We start from the raw sequence: 15,239 nt of genomic DNA on the forward strand, positions 1-15,239 counted from the left end.
ATTAGGCTTATTTTGGGTTCGGGGTCAGTTTTGGATTTGGCCATTTGGGTTAGTTTATAGGCCTCAAGTCTCCAAGTCCAACTAGACAAAACTCGAAAATCGATATTGTGAAGTGCTCTTTTATCTTTCACTCTTCACACAAGCATGCATTAAGTGAATCAACCAAGCATGCATTAGTTTTGGTGTCTAAATCTCTCAGGCCCTTATTAATACCTACCTATGATCTTTCTCAAATCTTTGGTACAATCTCACTCATTTTTTTATCAACCGAATATACCTAAAAATCTCTAAAAACGATGATCATTGCTGATTTGCTAAAAGAGGGAGAGATATTTTCAATTGTTAATGTATAGACTAGAGACTTTAAAGGGAGACACATCATCACTACCACCACACAAACACGAAACTCATATGAATGGCTCCAAATAAGAAGATTGTCTTAGTTAGAAAATGGACTTCCCTCTTTAATATAAATATTAAATACTTTCACCTACTTTCTCCTTGCACACCAAGCCACAACTGTTTTATACTTGTCCCCACCTAAGATAATGAATGCATGAATGCATGGTTTTCAACACCCTGAAAAAGTAAACCGGTAAAATTCATCGTGGGAGTCAAAATTGGTAGAGTTTAACATGCTTATTATTAATTTGCACACCCATTTCTGTTGTATGAGTGTAATCCACACACAAAAAAATTGTTTAGCAAATTGTTACACAAAACAGAGCTTAGGTAATAAGAAAATTAGCAAATTGTTACAGAAAATATATTCTCCTAAGTTGTCTAGCCTCTAGTATCCCGATACCATACAATCCACAAAACAGAGGATGGAATAAAGTGAGAGAGGAAGGAACAGAACAATACATAAGAAATAAAAAGCAACATAAAAGATTGGGTGTTCTTGTTAGTTAATTAGAAGAATGTTAAATTGTCATTATAAAATATTTTTTAAAGAATGTTAAATTTCTAGAAAACTTATCTTTGTGGGATGAAGAGAATATTATTTTCTTTTAAAAAAAGTTTTGTATTGTTAAATCTAAACATATACATCAAACTTTAAAAATCAAAGCAAAAAAAGAATATCTCTCCTTTTGCATGCTTTTGACATATTGAATTTAATAGGTAATTTTCTTAATTAAGATGTTAAACTTATGGATTCATGATTTGAACAAAACTGAAAAAAGTATATGGAAGCGTTGGTGAGATTCATACCTATCAAAATGAACAAAAGGATCACCAACCGAATAGTAAAACCAACTACTGTATTTATCATGGCCATTTTTCTTCTTCTTTCTTAATTTCTCTCTTTATTAAAAATTTGTTAATTATATCATAATCTTAACTGTTTTATATAAAAAGTGTTTTTTCCTAGAATATACAAGGTATTCCGCAAAAAATGCCAATAAAAATGGTTTTAAATTAAAAAGAAAGACCAAAACTCATATAACCTCAAAAACATAGTATGTTATTTTTAGTTAATATAAATATTAAATACTTTCACCTACTTTCTCCTTGCACACCACAACTGTTTTATACTTGTCCCCACCTAAGATAATGAGTGCATGAATGCATGAACCATCATTGGCCGATGCGTTTCCTGGTGCATGTAGCTCACAGCCGTCGTTCTCACATTTTGTTATTTATGATCATACTTTTTTTTCATTAAAAGGAAAAAGGTTTACTGGTTTGGTTTAGAACAAGAACTACTCGTTATAATCATACTTTTGTTTAATTAAAAAAACAAAAACAAATAATTTCTAGTACATCTTATATTACATACTATAGTTTGATGATAAAAATAAAATTCAAATGACGATTATCATGTCGAAAAGACAAATAATAATTGTCTTACTGACCTACCTGCCTGCCTCTATATATATACTAGTCTTTGGTCGCCTTTACTATAACCAAACATCGAGCTTGCCTTAGAGTTTGTCTCAAGCTTCTCCTTTTTTGGTATTTTGTCTTAAGCTTCCTTGCTTCTCTTTCTTCTTCTTCTCTACTCTTTCTCTCTATTTCAAACCTTCGTTTTCTTTCCTTTTTTGTATAAAATCTTAAAATCAACCAAGACAATGGAAATGAAATTGCTCTTTACATCGGCTTTCACCCAAATGTTCGGCTACTCGAACCATATGGATCAAGCCAGCAACTGCCAAAGCACCCGCAACAAAATTATAAAGATGATGAAGAAAGAAGAATTCCCAAGTGGATTCCAAGTCCCTCTTCACTACCCTAAATACTCCAAGTCTGATTACGAAGTTATGGATGATCTCCGCCTTGACTTGCTCCTCAAACAATATGGATTCTCCTTTGAAGGATCTCTTGAAGACAAGAGGGTTTTTGCAATTGAATCATTTCTCTGGCCTGATCAGCTTTAGATGGTCTATGTTGGTGTTGAATGATCTTATATCGCTCTCCACATGCATATCAATGAGCCTATACTCGAGTGGTTGAATGTTTTTAAAATTATGTCAAATTACCATGTATATCAATCACTTAGTAATGTTTTAGAACTATGTCAAATACTAGTGTGTGTTATATTTCTTTGTGTGTGGGGATGTTTTGAAGTATGCAATTCTTCACATATATATGTATCATATGAGTGCATTAATAACATCTTTGATGTCATGTATAACACTAAAAAAATGTGATTTATCGACTTATAAAAATCTTAACATATTGACATTAACATAAAACATATAGATTATTGTATGATATAGATTAAACATGACGTCATGCTGGATATTTTGGCTTATTGGCTTGTACATTACTTGTGATTATGAGTGTATAATATAAAACTAATTACTAGATTTGCACAAAAAAAAAACAGAAGGATAGAAAACTAACTAGAAAATTAAGACATTACATACATTCTTCTATATGAAAAAAAACATTTAAAAAACAAAACAAAACATTTTTATACTAAGATACTAATGAAAAATCCTATCAAGAAAATGAAGAAGATCATAAAAACAAAATTATCGGATTTGAAGAGAATAAATTTTGACCAAAAAAAAAGAAGATAATTAAAATAAAATAAAAACAAGAATTGGCCAACTGTGAGAACATCATCAATGAAGACCAATTGCGAGATCCGACAACACCGCTTCTTTTGATTTCGATCTTACTTTCCTGGGTATGTCTCAATTCTTCTTCCTCCTTCAGTTCGTGTTCTGTGTCTGATTGATTACTCTCACAAAACTCATCTTTTCATTGTCTAAAGGTCTAATCTTTAGCTATAACTCAAAATCTGTATCTAAGTTCTGACAAGTTTCTGTTACGAAATTCAAATTTTTTGATACATATGTTCATTTCTCAGAACAGGAGATGTCAATTTTGGCGATGGTTTTCGTAACATAAACATGAGATTTGATTGTTCTGTGCAGATCTCATAGTTAATCTGGTTTGAGTCTAGAAATGTCGAGTGATGCAGCTCGTACGCCATTGTTACCCACTGAGAAGATAGATACCATGGCTCAAGATTTCAACCTGAACTCAAGAACTTCTTCTTCAAGAAAACGAAGATTGCGTCGCTCTAGAAGTGCTCCTCGTGGTGATTGTATGTACAATGATGATGTCAAAATCGACGAACCACCTCCTCATCCGAGTAAAATCCCAATGTTCAGTGATCTAAACCCGAATCTCAGGCGAGTGATCATGTTCTTGGCTTTATATCTTACCATTGGTACGCTCTGTTTCTACCTCGTGAGAGACCAGATCTCCGGTCATAAAACCAGTGGTGTGGTAGATGCTCTCTATTTCTGTATAGTAACGATGACAACTGTTGGATACGGTGACCTTGTCCCTAATAGTTCCGCCTCAAGGCTACTTGCTTGTGCCTTCGTCTTCTCGGGAATGGTCCTCGTTGGTCACCTCTTAAGTCGAGCGGCGGATTATCTAGTGGAGAAACAAGAGGCTTTGCTCGTTAGGGCTTTCCATTTGCGTCAAAGCTTTGGTCCAACAGACATTCTCAAGGAGTTGCATACTAACAAGTTGAGATACAAATGCTATGCTACATGCCTTGTCCTTGTAGTCCTCTTCATTGTTGGCACGATTTTCCTTGTAATGGTTGAGAAAATGCCGGTTATCTCAGCTTTCTACTGCGTCTGCTCCACGGTTACAACATTGGGTTATGGAGATAAGAGCTTTAACTCGGAAGCCGGACGCCTTTTTGCTGTGTTTTGGATCTTGACGAGCAGCATATGTTTGGCTCAGTTTTTCCTTTATGTAGCTGAGCTAAATACAGAAAACAAACAGAGGGCGTTGGTGAAATGGGTTTTAACGCGAAGAATCACAAACAATGATCTCGAAGCAGCTGATCTCGATGAAGATGGAGTTGTTGGGTAAGAAAGACATCAGACATATTCTATCTTCTGTTTCCTTCTTCCTCTTCTTATTCTTTTTTTTTTGTCTATTGTGTGTTGCAGAGCTGCAGAGTTTATTGTGTATAAACTGAAAGAAATGGGTAAGATTGATGAGAAAGATATTTCTGGGATAATGGATGAGTTCGAGCAACTTGATTACGATGAATCAGGAACTCTCACGACTTCTGACATCGTTTTAGCTCAGACCACGTCTCAGATTCAAAGGTAAGCCTCATCATCATCATCATCTTGCGAAGACGAATCAGAATCTTTGTTTAGTTATACCTTCACACAACAAAAAGCCGAAGAGAGTGAACAGTTTTTCGAAATTTTGTTTGTTTTTTCCTGTTTGTGTTTGTAATGTAATGCCACACTCTAACTCTTTGATCGTTTCTTGATGCTGAGTGTATAATTTTACATACATCTATACATATGAAGCTCTCTAGTGTTATGCTCCATGACCAAGAATTCATGGATGATTCTCTCAAAGGACAGGGTATGAAGACTGTTTTATTGCTTTAAACTTTTTTGGTATTTTGATTGATACAAAACATTTTCAAAAGATAGCGGTTTCTCGCGTTATGGAAGTCGTCGTTTCTCGAACTGAGATTCATGGCAATGAGGGTCAAGCCAGTCTCTTGAAACACCTTTTCCCATATTAGTTCCTTTCTCTGCACCTGCACCCCCGCCTACAAGCTCTCTTAAGTTAGCCATTTTGTTTTCTCGACCAGAGCCGCTCATTTTCTGATCTGCTTCCTTGAGCATCTGCTTAAACCGCTGCTTGCGGCTCGATGTGTTACTACCACCATCTTGTAGCTGCGAAGGAGGAGCTCCATGTGGTCCTAAGTAGATGTTTTCTTCAGCTTTACTCTACAAAATCATACAATGAGAGATAAAGAGTTAACAACATTTTTTTGAAACTTGTCTTGTACGTAAGAAATCAATCACTAACCTTAGGAGAAGAAGGTTTTGATGTTTCAACTTCTGAATCATTATTATTATTAACCTTGTCTTCTTCAATCTCCAAGCTCGGAATCACAAACCCATCAGTGTCTGCCACCAATCAAATGATCGACTCAAGATTTGTAATTACACAAGAAGATACAGAAATTTGAATGATTGAATCCGATCACATAAACACGAAAGAACCCTAATTTCAATAAAGAAATGCAACTGAATCGATTAAAGCGAAATTACTTACCCCATTCATCATTGTCTTCTACCTTGGGAAGATTCGTCTGCATTACAGATGTATCCATTGAAGACTAACGTTCATGGACACTCTCCGAAGGACCAACAGTTTACAAAAAATAATTTCTCAGCTCTTTGGCTTTTGAATGTGAATTTATGTATCAATTTTACAATAATTCGATTATTTTTCACCTGATTGATTTTTCGCGAAACCCTAAATGTTAGAGCTTGGGAAAAGGGGGAAACAGATAAATAATGATGGTGTTGAGGCGAATCGGATCGGATCCGGATTCGATTGTTTGCGATTGACACGGCGGAGAAGGAGATGTTAGGGATACTTTTGTAATCTACTATCGATGGTCGGTATTCAGCCACGTGTCAGCTACTCATTCGTGAAACTCCTAGACGAAAATGTTGCGTTGTGCTTTGTGAAACAAAACTAGTACTATGTGTTTGGTTTTTTGTTTATATTAGGGAAATTGCACTCTATATACATATAAAATTATAAAATTAAGTATTAGAAAAAACTACTCTCGAATCTTTTCTCTCTATCATGAAAATACCCTTATATCTCTATACCATATTTGCTTTTGACGTTAAATATTTTGTTACCTTTTAATAATAATGTTATCATCTTCCCATAATTATATAATCTTTAAAATCAAATCGTTGGTTCAATAGCTGGTAATTTGTTTATATCGTCAATTGTATTATTAACATGTTAAGTAGGTTTGTACCCTAAGTTTTTTCATCCATATATCAAAATCCTATCCATATTTTGCTAACAATATTATCCCGATAATACGTTATCTATTAACTATTCTGATGCACGTATTTTTTCTACATGATTATTCAGTCGCAAGTCAACTTTTATGGTATTCATGTTAAATATTTTATTATCTTTTAATAATAATGTTATCGTCTTCGCATATATATGTCTTTGAAATCTAAACATTGGTTTAATAACTGAAAATTTGCTTATATCGTCAAATATATTATTAACATATTAAGTTGGTTTGTACACCATGTCATTTCATCCATACATCAAACCCCATCCATATTTCGCTAACAATATTATCTCGATAATGCGTTATCTGCTAATTATCAGAGTTTTACCATATCACTTTGTAGGGGTATATTTGTCATATAGATTTTAATTGAAAAGAGATACCTAAATAAATGGTATTCATGTACAGATTCTTAATTATTTGATGGTCCATGTATAGATTTTTAAATCACCCTTTATATTATTGCTTTGTCTTTTTTTTTTTTTGTGAACATTATTGCTTTGTCTCTATATCTTTCATATTTTCACAAATGCAGTATGCCATATCATTTTGTAGTTACAAGAGTGTAGAGTTACTATGACTATGAAAAACAATTAAGTAAAATTTGCTTATTATAACTTTTAAGATATAAGAAATCAAATTACTTTTTCAAGGAAGCACAAAGCATAATAACGAAATCGTTGGATCCAATCCAACAACACTCGTATCGGATTTTTTTTTGGATATTTACCACAACAGCTAACAGTAGTAAAAGTTGTATCTCCAAATGAAAGCACACTATTAATATTTCAAGATTATCGAAATTTGAGTATCAAACAATTTAACCGCCAACTCTTGTTCTTTTATTAAAACAATTTTTCAGTTCATCGCTATCAACGTTTCACAATCTTACGATTTAATAACATCATTTCTTAGATAATTTCTTTTGTTAGTATTATATGATATCATATCATATCATATCATATCATTGATATCATATCATTAACCATCTCATGATTACCATTGAAAACAAATGGAGTCTTTTGTGAGACAAAGGTAGGTTCCTAAAGGATAAAGTGACAATTCCCTAAATTTCTTTAAACAATCAGAGGAAGAAATAATGATCACTTCAGTTGAGAATATTTTCAATAAATCAGATCGACAATCCTAGTTGACAACCAAAAAAATAAACGACAAACTTATGAAGGGGGTAACTTCTAGAGAAAGATTAAACTAGTACAACTTTACAAGTAGTTTTCAACCAAAGCTTAATGATACTAATATTTCCTTAACAAAAACAAGCATCCTTAATTAGTGGGCTTCACATGGATTTACCAAATTCCAAAGCTTTTTATAGATTTTTCAAAGTGTTTTATTTTTTCAAATACGTACATGCAAAAACCAATGCTTTTCCTTTTCTCGAAAAAATTTAGTTGCAGGTGTAATTATGTAAGTGTGAGAAAACAAATAAAGCTTTCTTGTTTGGTTCCTCTGACTTCCTCTGATTTCTCTCTCTCTCTTTCTCAGACTTGTCTCAAACTTTTCAAGAACTCAGATTCGTCTCTTTTCAATCTCTCTTCTTAAATCAAGATCCAAACATCGAAACTTTGGTTTAAAGATTTGAATAAGTCATAACTCAAAGATCCATTAACATCAATGGATAACGACACAATCTCGACTTCTCTTTATAACTAGCTCTGTCTTTGTTTTTGCTTTGAATTAAATAAAGTTTCTATAATGGTGGAAAAATCTGATGATGAAAAGCATTTTACTCGGTGTTGCTTTCTTTCACAGCTGTCACTGCTGTTTTTTCTTGTAACCCTAATTTCATCTGTAGCTTTCCTCTGTTTCTTGAACTCTCAAGGAGTCTCCTCTCTCACAATAACCATGGCAATCTTGTTCGTCTCCTCTTCTGTTTTCTTGTTACGAATCTTCAAGGAAAAGACAAGACTATGTTTGGCTGAGGGGTCCCAAGGAGAAGGCTACGATTATGAAGATGATGATGATGATGATGGTCTCATTGAGATTGATCTTGTGAGCGAAGAAGCAGAGACTATAGAGGCAATGAGAAACATTAATCAAAGTCGACTGAGAATTAGGATTGAAGAAGAACAAGAAGAAGATATTGATGATGTGAATATGGAAGAAGATAATCTTATTGAGATTGATATTTCCATTGGATCCATTAAAAGACGAATGTAATTTAGTTTAATAGATCTCATGATCACACCATCGTGTAATCCGATTTTTTCATTTCAAATGTACAAAGGAAATCCAACATTTTAATATATTATTGTTCTAGATATTTGGTGATTAGGGTTTAGGGTTTTAGGAGATATATATCAATCCCTTTTTATAGATGCATATATATATATATATATATATATATATATATATATAGTACTAATTAACTGTGGTAGTTCTTTTGCATTAAGATTGTGTAATAGATTGTTGACAAAAGACAAAAGATTGTGTAATAGATTCCTGAAAGGTTTTGTAAAACAAAACAAAAGAGTTGCAATTTCTTCGAAAGTACTCTCCGAGCATACCCCAAACTCCGCTAACTTATTTTCTATGCCAAAACACTTGTCTTTCTCTTATTGCAGAGTATATTTTTCTTCTTCTTCACTATATCATTTAAACATATAACTTCTTTTTACCAAATTTTTGGTTATTGAAAAACACTTTTCCTTTAACTTTACGAATCAATATACAAGCATAACTTATAATCATCCACCACACTAATCATCATGCACTTTGTTAATTGTTATGGCTTATGAGTCTTATGACTTAACATCCTTTTTAATCTGGTAAATCTAGCAAATAGGAATCCTCTGCAATCTGAATCTTGTTTCGAAATTTGAGAGTATGTTGATCTTGCGAAAATCGAAACAATCTTTGCAATGTAAGAAGATATGAAGCCGCATATGACTAACAAGAAAGTTGGTCTTTATGTCGTCTAAATCAGAATATAAGAGCATCTCCATTGCCTATGAAACTCAGGAGAGTTTTAGAAAACTCAAATATTAATATTTAATTTAAAAATATTGGACCATGAAATATGTAAGCGGAAGAGCCACAAAACAACTATTATTTTGTTTTTGTTCTTTTTTTAGCTAAATAAGTAATAAAATATTCAAAATAAAAAGAAGGAAAAAATGAAAATAAAGAAAGGAAATTCAACATTTCTATATAGAATTAGTTATTACCATTAAGTTAAATCTAAAAAAGAAAGAAATCTTATCCTTTTAAAAAATAGTCAATACCAAAATTAATTTCATTATCAAAATGTAATACACTTATTATATATGGAACAAAATTGTCAAATACAATAAGGTTAAAATCTACTTTACAGTATTGATAAATGATAATCAATCATGACTTTATTGAGATATCAAATTTAACCTTATCATCAAAACATAAAACATAGTATAGTATATATGAGAAAAACTATACAACTAGAAATTATACGTAGAAAAAATCGTTAAACACCCGCTAAAAATCATACTATAAAACACAATAGTATACATAGAAAAACCGTTAAACACCCGCCAAGTTTAGTAAAAAAACCGTTAAACACCCGCAAAAAATTAGTAAGTATACAAATTTATTTTATATGATCACAATATTATACGTAGAAAAAACCGTTAAACACCCGCCAAATCTAATACTACTAAATATCGATCATAACTTCATTAAATGAAAAAAAAACTCAAACATAATATTAAGATCTACATAACTTCATTAAAATGATTAAAGATCTAATTATTTTTCATTTTTTGGGGCAAATATTTAGATCTTCTAATCTAATAGGGAATGAACTCAAAGAAAGATATTTGTGTTTGAAGATAAGTAAACTGTACCGGAAGTTGGGTTGTGTCTACCGTCACCGATCCACGAGAGTATCGAACACGAAATCTGAACCGTTCACAGGTCCGACGTGGCAATAAACTGTATTTAAAATCCGGTTTTGAGTCTGAATCCTTAATAGAAAGAGATCGGAGCGTTGGTATCCCTTTTTTCTTCTCTGATTCGAACAGAATAAATAAGAACCCCAAAAAAAAAAAAAGCTCACTGCTTTGAAGCCTTTGGATAGCGAAGGTGAGATTCCAAAGTCTTCTCCTTTCGAGTCTCTTTGTACACTCTGAGCTTGTTCTCTTTGTTTAGCGGTTGAATCTTCATAGCTTCGTTTATATTCGCATGTGGTTTTTTTTTTTTTTGGTTTTGATTGTTGTCTTGCTTCTTGAAGTCGCGTTTAGGGTTTGTGTTTTTTTGTGTTCTCTTTGATTTGTGAATTTGTGTTAGTTTAGTTTAGGTTTAGAGAGAGACTAATTTTGATTTCTGTATGAGCTCTTGGATTCCTCTGTTGTTGTGGTTTGGATCTAAATCTATGTTTTATACCACAAAGTATTCAGATTGAGGAAAATTTTGGTTACCCTTCGTTTTTGATTTGGAATTGAATTATGAAGAACTTATTGTATGTTGTCTATTTCCTTTAAAAATTGAATCTTTTTTCTCAATTTCTCGTGTTAGAGCCCATTGAAGTTTTTATTGAGTTGTATGTAGAAAGATGGGATGCAATGAAGTTTACATGTTGATATAAGTTTTGGGTTATGTAACCCTTCTTTTGCGTGACTTTTGTTTCATGAAATTTCTGCCGCTATTGTGTAAGTTTTTAACACTGTACTTATATTTTCTACAGCGTTCTGGTGTTTTCTGGCTTTAAGATCTACTGAACATTGGGTGTGAGCAATGGGGGAAGAAGATACAAAAGTCATTGTGGAGCCAACGGCAAATGGGACTAGCTCTCTTCAAAAGACATCAGATGCAATCAGTGGAAAGGAAGTGCAGGAGAATGCTAGTGGCAAGGAAGTGCAGGAGAGTAAGAAAGAAGAGGATACTGGACTCGAGAAAATGGAGATAGATGATGAGGGTAAGCAACATGAAGGAGAAAGTGAGACAGGAGATAAAGAGGTGGAGGTTACAGAAGAAGAAAAGAAAGATGTCGGTGAAGACAAGGAACAACCAGAAGCTGATAAAATGGATGAAGACACAGATGACAAGAACTTGAAAGCTGATGATGGTGTTTCTGGCGTTGCTACTGAGGAAGATGCTGTAATGAAGGAAAGTGTGGAGTCTGCTGACAATAAAGATGCCGAAAATCCAGAAGGAGAGCAAGAGAAAGAATCAAAGGAGGAGAAACTGGAAGGAGGGAAAGCAAATGGAAACGAAGAAGGGGATACGGAAGAGAAGTTGGTTGGTGGAGACAAAGGGGACGATGTTGATGAGGCTGAAAAGGTAGAGAATGTGGATGAAGATGACAAAGAAGAGGCACTGAAGGAGAAGAATGAGGCCGAACTGGCTGAAGAGGAGGAAACAAATAAAGGAGAGGAAGTGAAGGAAGCAAACAAAGAAGATGATGTGGAGGCAGACACTAAGGTCGCTGAGCCAGAAGTGGAAGACAAAAAAACGGAGAGTAAGGACGAGAATGAAGATAAAGAAGAAGAGAAGGAAGATGAGAAAGAAGAGAGTATGGATGATAAGGAAGATGAAAAGGAAGAGAGCAATGATGATGATAAGGAAGATGAAAAAGAAGAGAGCAATGATGATAAGGAAGACAAAAAAGAAGATATCAAGAAGTCTAACAAGCGAGGGAAAGGGAAGACTGAGAAGACTCGCGGGAAGACAAAGAGTGATGAAGAAAAGAAGGATATAGAACCTAAGACTCCTTTTTTCTCTGATCGCCCTGTCCGTGAGCGAAAGTCTGTTGAAAGGCTTGTTGCGGTGGTTGATAAAGATTCTTCAAGGGAATTCCATGTTGAAAAGGTTTGCCAATAGTTTACTTTGTTTGGTTTATATATAGTGTTTCACGGTTAGATCTATTAGTAATTTGCTTTTGATAATACAGGGAAAAGGGACACCTCTCAAAGATATTCCCAATGGTATGTTCATATTCTACATATTATCCTTAGTCCCTCTCATCCTTAATTAGTCGTTTTGTTGAACCGTCTTTTTGGCTTTAGTTTTCTTAGGACTTACTCGAGCTCATAGTCGTTTCTATTACTGGATGGCTCTTTGTGACTTTGTAGGCTTGATTTTCTTTTCTCTATATTTTATTTGTTTCTGGCTTTGTCAATCTTTTTTATGTTAGATGTTTTCCTTTTGATTTAGTGACTAGAGCCTGGTTTAAAATGCAAGAATTCCCATGGCTTTGAAGTTAATTGTCATGATTACATTCTCTAAATACTTCATTGGTCCCATCTACTCAATAGTTTATCTGCTCTTTAAATGAAATTAATAACGTGTATTTATCTCTGCAGTTGCTTACAAGGTATCAAGGAAGAAGTCTGATGAAGTTTTCAAGCAGTTACACACAATTCTATTCGGTGGGAAGAGAGTAAAAGTGAGTATCTCTTTGTGCCCTTTTCCATTTTAGCTTCTCCATTAGACAATTTGGTAAACTGTCAATCTCATGCATGTTCTTGTGGGGGGTTCCAATGAAGTTTGAAGTTCTTAGGACTGCATTGTGGTATCGTTAAGATTATAGAGAATCTGCTAATCATATTCATATGTGACTCGATTTTCTTACTTTGACAGGCTACTCAGCTCAAGGCACACATATTACGCTTTTCTGGTTACAAATGGCAAGGAGATGAGGTGGGCGAGACAACACATTAAAATTTTATAACCAGGCTCATCTCATATTTCTTACATAATTTTCTTCAATGATATTTGACAGGAAAAGGCAAAATTGAAAGTCAAAGAAAAGTTTGAGAAAATCAACAAAGAAAAATTGCTGGAGTTTTGCGATTTATTTGACATATCAGTTGCTAAGGCTACCACAAAGAAGGTTATTAAGGCTACTTATTTCTAAGTTCCGTTGTTTGGAGTTTCTTTTACTGTAATCAACTTGGCAACTGACTGGATGGTACTTTTCCTCCAATATAGGAAGATATTGTGACAAAGCTGGTTGAGTTTTTGGAGAAACCTCATGCAACAACTGATGTTCTAGTCAATGAGAAAGAGAAGGTAAGTTTGGTGCTGGAAAGGCCTTCTGTTCAGCAATTAAGCCTGAAAATTTATTGTGCATATTACAACTTTCTATTTTTTCTATTGAATAGGGAGTGAAGCGCAAAAGAACTCCTAAGAAAAGTTCACCTGCAGCTGGAAGTTCATCTTCAAAACGATCAGCAAAGGTATTACTCAATAGCTTAGAACTGGAGGTTTAAATCCTTGTGCTAGAAATTTCGTCTTTGTGTCTGGTCCAAGTACCTGAATTCTGATTCGTTTCTTTGGGTTCTTTACAGAGCCAAAAAAAGACCGAGGAAGCAACAAGGACTAACAAAAAGAGTGTAGCTCATTCTGATGATGAGTCTGAGGAAGAGAAAGAGGACGACGAAGAAGAAGAGAAAGAGCAGGAGGTTGAGGAGGAAGAGGAGGAGAATGAAAATGGGATTCCTGATAAATCTGAGGACGAGGCTCCTCAGCTTTCTGAAAGTGAGGAGAATGTTGAATCCGAGGAGGAGTCAGAGGAAGAAACTAAAAAGAAGAAACGTGGTTCTAGGACATCATCTGATAAGAAAGAATCAGCAGGGAAATCCAGAAGCAAGAAAACTGCAGTCCCTACGAAATCCAGTCCACCAAAGAAAGCTACTCAAAAGCGCTCAGCAGGTAAACGGAAGAAGAGTGATGACGACAGTGATACAAGTCCAAAGGCATCTTCTAAGAGGAAGAAGACTGAAAAACCGGCCAAGGAGCAGGCCGCAGCCCCTTTAAAATCTGTATCAAAAGAAAAGCCAGGTTTGGTCATACCATTCCTTTCCAAAAAATCTTTCATTTAAGAATGAAGTATATATGAGTACATGCTTTGTCAGAAGCTTGAGCAATCTTAACCTTTGATCTTATACTGCAGAAGTTTATCCAATATTGCAGCCATTTTTTCTTTCTTTTTTCTGACACTATGTTTACCCTGTGTTTGTTATTCTTGTTTTAGTAATAGGAAAGAGAGGCGGAAAAGGGAAAGACAAAAACAAGGAGCCTAGCGATGAAGAATTGAAAACTGCAATTATTGATATCTTGAAAGGGGTGGACTTCAACACGGTGAGGATTTGAACCATGAACATCTGTGTCATTAAATTACAGTAAATGAGCACAGAAGATAGATATCTAACAAATGCTTTATCATTTTCTGACAGGCCACTTTCACTGACATCCTCAAGCGACTAGGTACAGAGGAGATATTTTCCTAGCAGTTATTTTCTTGTTTGATGGTCTTTGCATTGGTTTCTGTTTTGTTTGATTAACAGATGCATTGTTTTTGCCCGTCTTTCAGATGCTAAGTTCAACATCAGTCTCGCCTCAAAAAAATCATCTATAAAGCGGATGATCCAAGATGAGCTAACTAAGCTAGCAGATGAAGCCGAGGATGAGGAAGGAGAAGAAGAGGATGCTGAGCATGAGGAAGAAGAAGAGAAAGAGAAAGCTAAAGGATCGGGTGGTGGAGAGGAGGTTAAAGCTTAATCACAAAGGACATGAATCTAGTTGACTTACTAGCTAATCGTCAAGGGTGCCTCCTCGATTGCCTAGCCTTGGTCATTAGGCAAATATATCAGAGAATGTAATTTGTTGGTTGTTTAGTCTGGAATTGTACTACAAGCAGATATATTTTTTTTTCTAAAAAAACTTTTGGAGTCGGAGGGAGGACGACGCTGAGAAGTAGTAGTTTTAAGATAAGCAGCTTTGTTTGTGTATACCATTTAACATAAGCTCCTTTAGGATTCATGCCCAACTTGAACACCCTTTTGATTTTTGGGTTTTTATTAGTTTCTCTCATGCAATTTCGTTTCTGTACTATATTACTTTGCCCGTTTTGTTTTGGTCAAGTTTGTATGATGCCGACACTAATGATACTGACAAT

At 34.4% G+C, this 15,239-nt stretch overlaps 5 protein-coding genes and 1 non-coding gene across 7 annotated transcripts; 4 read left to right on the top strand and 2 right to left on the bottom strand.

Moving 5' to 3' along the window:
• Positions 1 to 428: 428 nt before the first annotated feature.
• Positions 429 to 1,300, bottom strand: AT5G00665. Its single transcript, NR_144215.1, has 2 exons — positions 1,213 to 1,300; positions 429 to 579 (listed from the first exon to the last, which is right to left on the bottom strand). It is a non-coding gene; the product is annotated as an uncharacterized misc_RNA (transcript).
• A 406-nt stretch (positions 1,301 to 1,706) lies between these two features.
• On the top strand, positions 1,707 to 2,687 carry AT5G55620 (uncharacterized protein). Its single transcript, NM_124944.4, has one exon. The coding sequence runs from the start codon at positions 2,073 to 2,075 to the stop codon at positions 2,376 to 2,378; it is 306 nt and encodes a 101-aa protein (NP_568827.1). The 5' UTR covers positions 1,707 to 2,072; the 3' UTR covers positions 2,379 to 2,687.
• Positions 2,688 to 3,057: 370 nt separating this feature from the next.
• On the top strand, positions 3,058 to 4,822 carry KCO1 (Outward rectifying potassium channel protein). Of its 2 annotated transcripts, NM_124945.4 has the most exons (3): positions 3,058 to 3,136; positions 3,387 to 4,343; positions 4,428 to 4,822. In NM_124945.4, exons 2-3 carry the CDS (start codon positions 3,418 to 3,420, stop codon positions 4,591 to 4,593), a joined length of 1,092 nt encoding a protein of 363 aa, NP_200374.1. In that variant the 5' UTR covers positions 3,058 to 3,136; positions 3,387 to 3,417; the 3' UTR covers positions 4,594 to 4,822. The 2 variants fall into 2 exon arrangements, with proteins under 2 accessions (NP_200374.1, NP_851196.1); NM_180865.1 differs by having other exon boundaries at positions 3,100 to 4,343; positions 4,428 to 4,818.
• Positions 4,785 to 5,855, bottom strand: AT5G55640 (Na-translocating NADH-quinone reductase subunit A). The gene is made up of 3 exons (NM_124946.4): positions 5,566 to 5,855; positions 5,317 to 5,417; positions 4,785 to 5,234 (listed from the first exon to the last, which is right to left on the bottom strand). The coding sequence occupies exons 1-3, from the start codon at positions 5,621 to 5,623 to the stop codon at positions 4,944 to 4,946; spliced, it is 450 nt and encodes a 149-aa protein (NP_568828.1). The 5' UTR covers positions 5,624 to 5,855; the 3' UTR covers positions 4,785 to 4,943.
• Positions 5,856 to 7,771: 1,916 nt separating this feature from the next.
• AT5G55650 (uncharacterized protein) lies at positions 7,772 to 8,676 on the top strand. Its single transcript, NM_124947.2, has one exon. The coding sequence runs from the start codon at positions 8,060 to 8,062 to the stop codon at positions 8,522 to 8,524; it is 465 nt and encodes a 154-aa protein (NP_200376.1). The 5' UTR covers positions 7,772 to 8,059; the 3' UTR covers positions 8,525 to 8,676.
• Positions 8,677 to 10,255: 1,579 nt separating this feature from the next.
• AT5G55660 (DEK domain-containing chromatin associated protein) lies at positions 10,256 to 15,174 on the top strand. Its single transcript, NM_124948.4, has 12 exons — positions 10,256 to 10,423; positions 11,025 to 12,148; positions 12,231 to 12,264; positions 12,643 to 12,725; positions 12,920 to 12,979; positions 13,062 to 13,172; positions 13,271 to 13,351; positions 13,444 to 13,518; positions 13,630 to 14,122; positions 14,316 to 14,422; positions 14,518 to 14,548; positions 14,655 to 15,174. The coding sequence occupies exons 2-12, from the start codon at positions 11,075 to 11,077 to the stop codon at positions 14,840 to 14,842; spliced, it is 2,337 nt and encodes a 778-aa protein (NP_200377.1). The 5' UTR covers positions 10,256 to 10,423; positions 11,025 to 11,074; the 3' UTR covers positions 14,843 to 15,174.
• The last annotated feature ends 65 nt before the right edge of the window (positions 15,175 to 15,239 follow it).

The sequence above is a fragment of the Arabidopsis thaliana genome, chromosome 5 (assembly GCF_000001735.4).
Source record: "Arabidopsis thaliana chromosome 5, partial sequence".
Taxonomy (NCBI): domain Eukaryota; kingdom Viridiplantae; phylum Streptophyta; class Magnoliopsida; order Brassicales; family Brassicaceae; genus Arabidopsis; species Arabidopsis thaliana.

What these genes read in the sequence shown, in the direction of transcription:
- AT5G55620 (NM_124944.4), top strand. Translation starts at nt 2,073, where the DNA reads ATGGAAATGAAATTGCTCTTTACATCGGCTTTCACCCAAATGTTCGGC.
- KCO1 (NM_124945.4), top strand. Translation starts at nt 3,418, where the DNA reads ATGTCGAGTGATGCAGCTCGTACGCCATTGTTACCCACTGAGAAGATA. An exon ending in GATGAAGATGGAGTTGTTGG is followed by an intron (nt 4,344 to 4,427) that starts GTAAGAAAGACA and finishes TGTGTGTTGCAG; the next exon opens with AGCTGCAGAGTTTATTGTGT.
- AT5G55640 (NM_124946.4), bottom strand. Translation starts at nt 5,623, where the DNA reads ATGGATACATCTGTAATGCAGACGAATCTTCCCAAGGTAGAAGACAAT. An exon ending in AGAAGACAATGATGAATGGG is followed by an intron (nt 5,418 to 5,565) that starts GTAAGTAATTTC and finishes GATTGGTGGCAG; the next exon opens with ACACTGATGGGTTTGTGATT. An exon ending in CAAAACCTTCTTCTCCTAAG is followed by an intron (nt 5,235 to 5,316) that starts GTTAGTGATTGA and finishes ATGATTTTGTAG; the next exon opens with AGTAAAGCTGAAGAAAACAT.
- AT5G55650 (NM_124947.2), top strand. Translation starts at nt 8,060, where the DNA reads ATGGTGGAAAAATCTGATGATGAAAAGCATTTTACTCGGTGTTGCTTT.
- AT5G55660 (NM_124948.4), top strand. Translation starts at nt 11,075, where the DNA reads ATGGGGGAAGAAGATACAAAAGTCATTGTGGAGCCAACGGCAAATGGG. An exon ending in CTAAGGCTACCACAAAGAAG is followed by an intron (nt 13,173 to 13,270) that starts GTTATTAAGGCT and finishes CCTCCAATATAG; the next exon opens with GAAGATATTGTGACAAAGCT. An exon ending in AAGGGGTGGACTTCAACACG is followed by an intron (nt 14,423 to 14,517) that starts GTGAGGATTTGA and finishes ATTTTCTGACAG; the next exon opens with GCCACTTTCACTGACATCCT.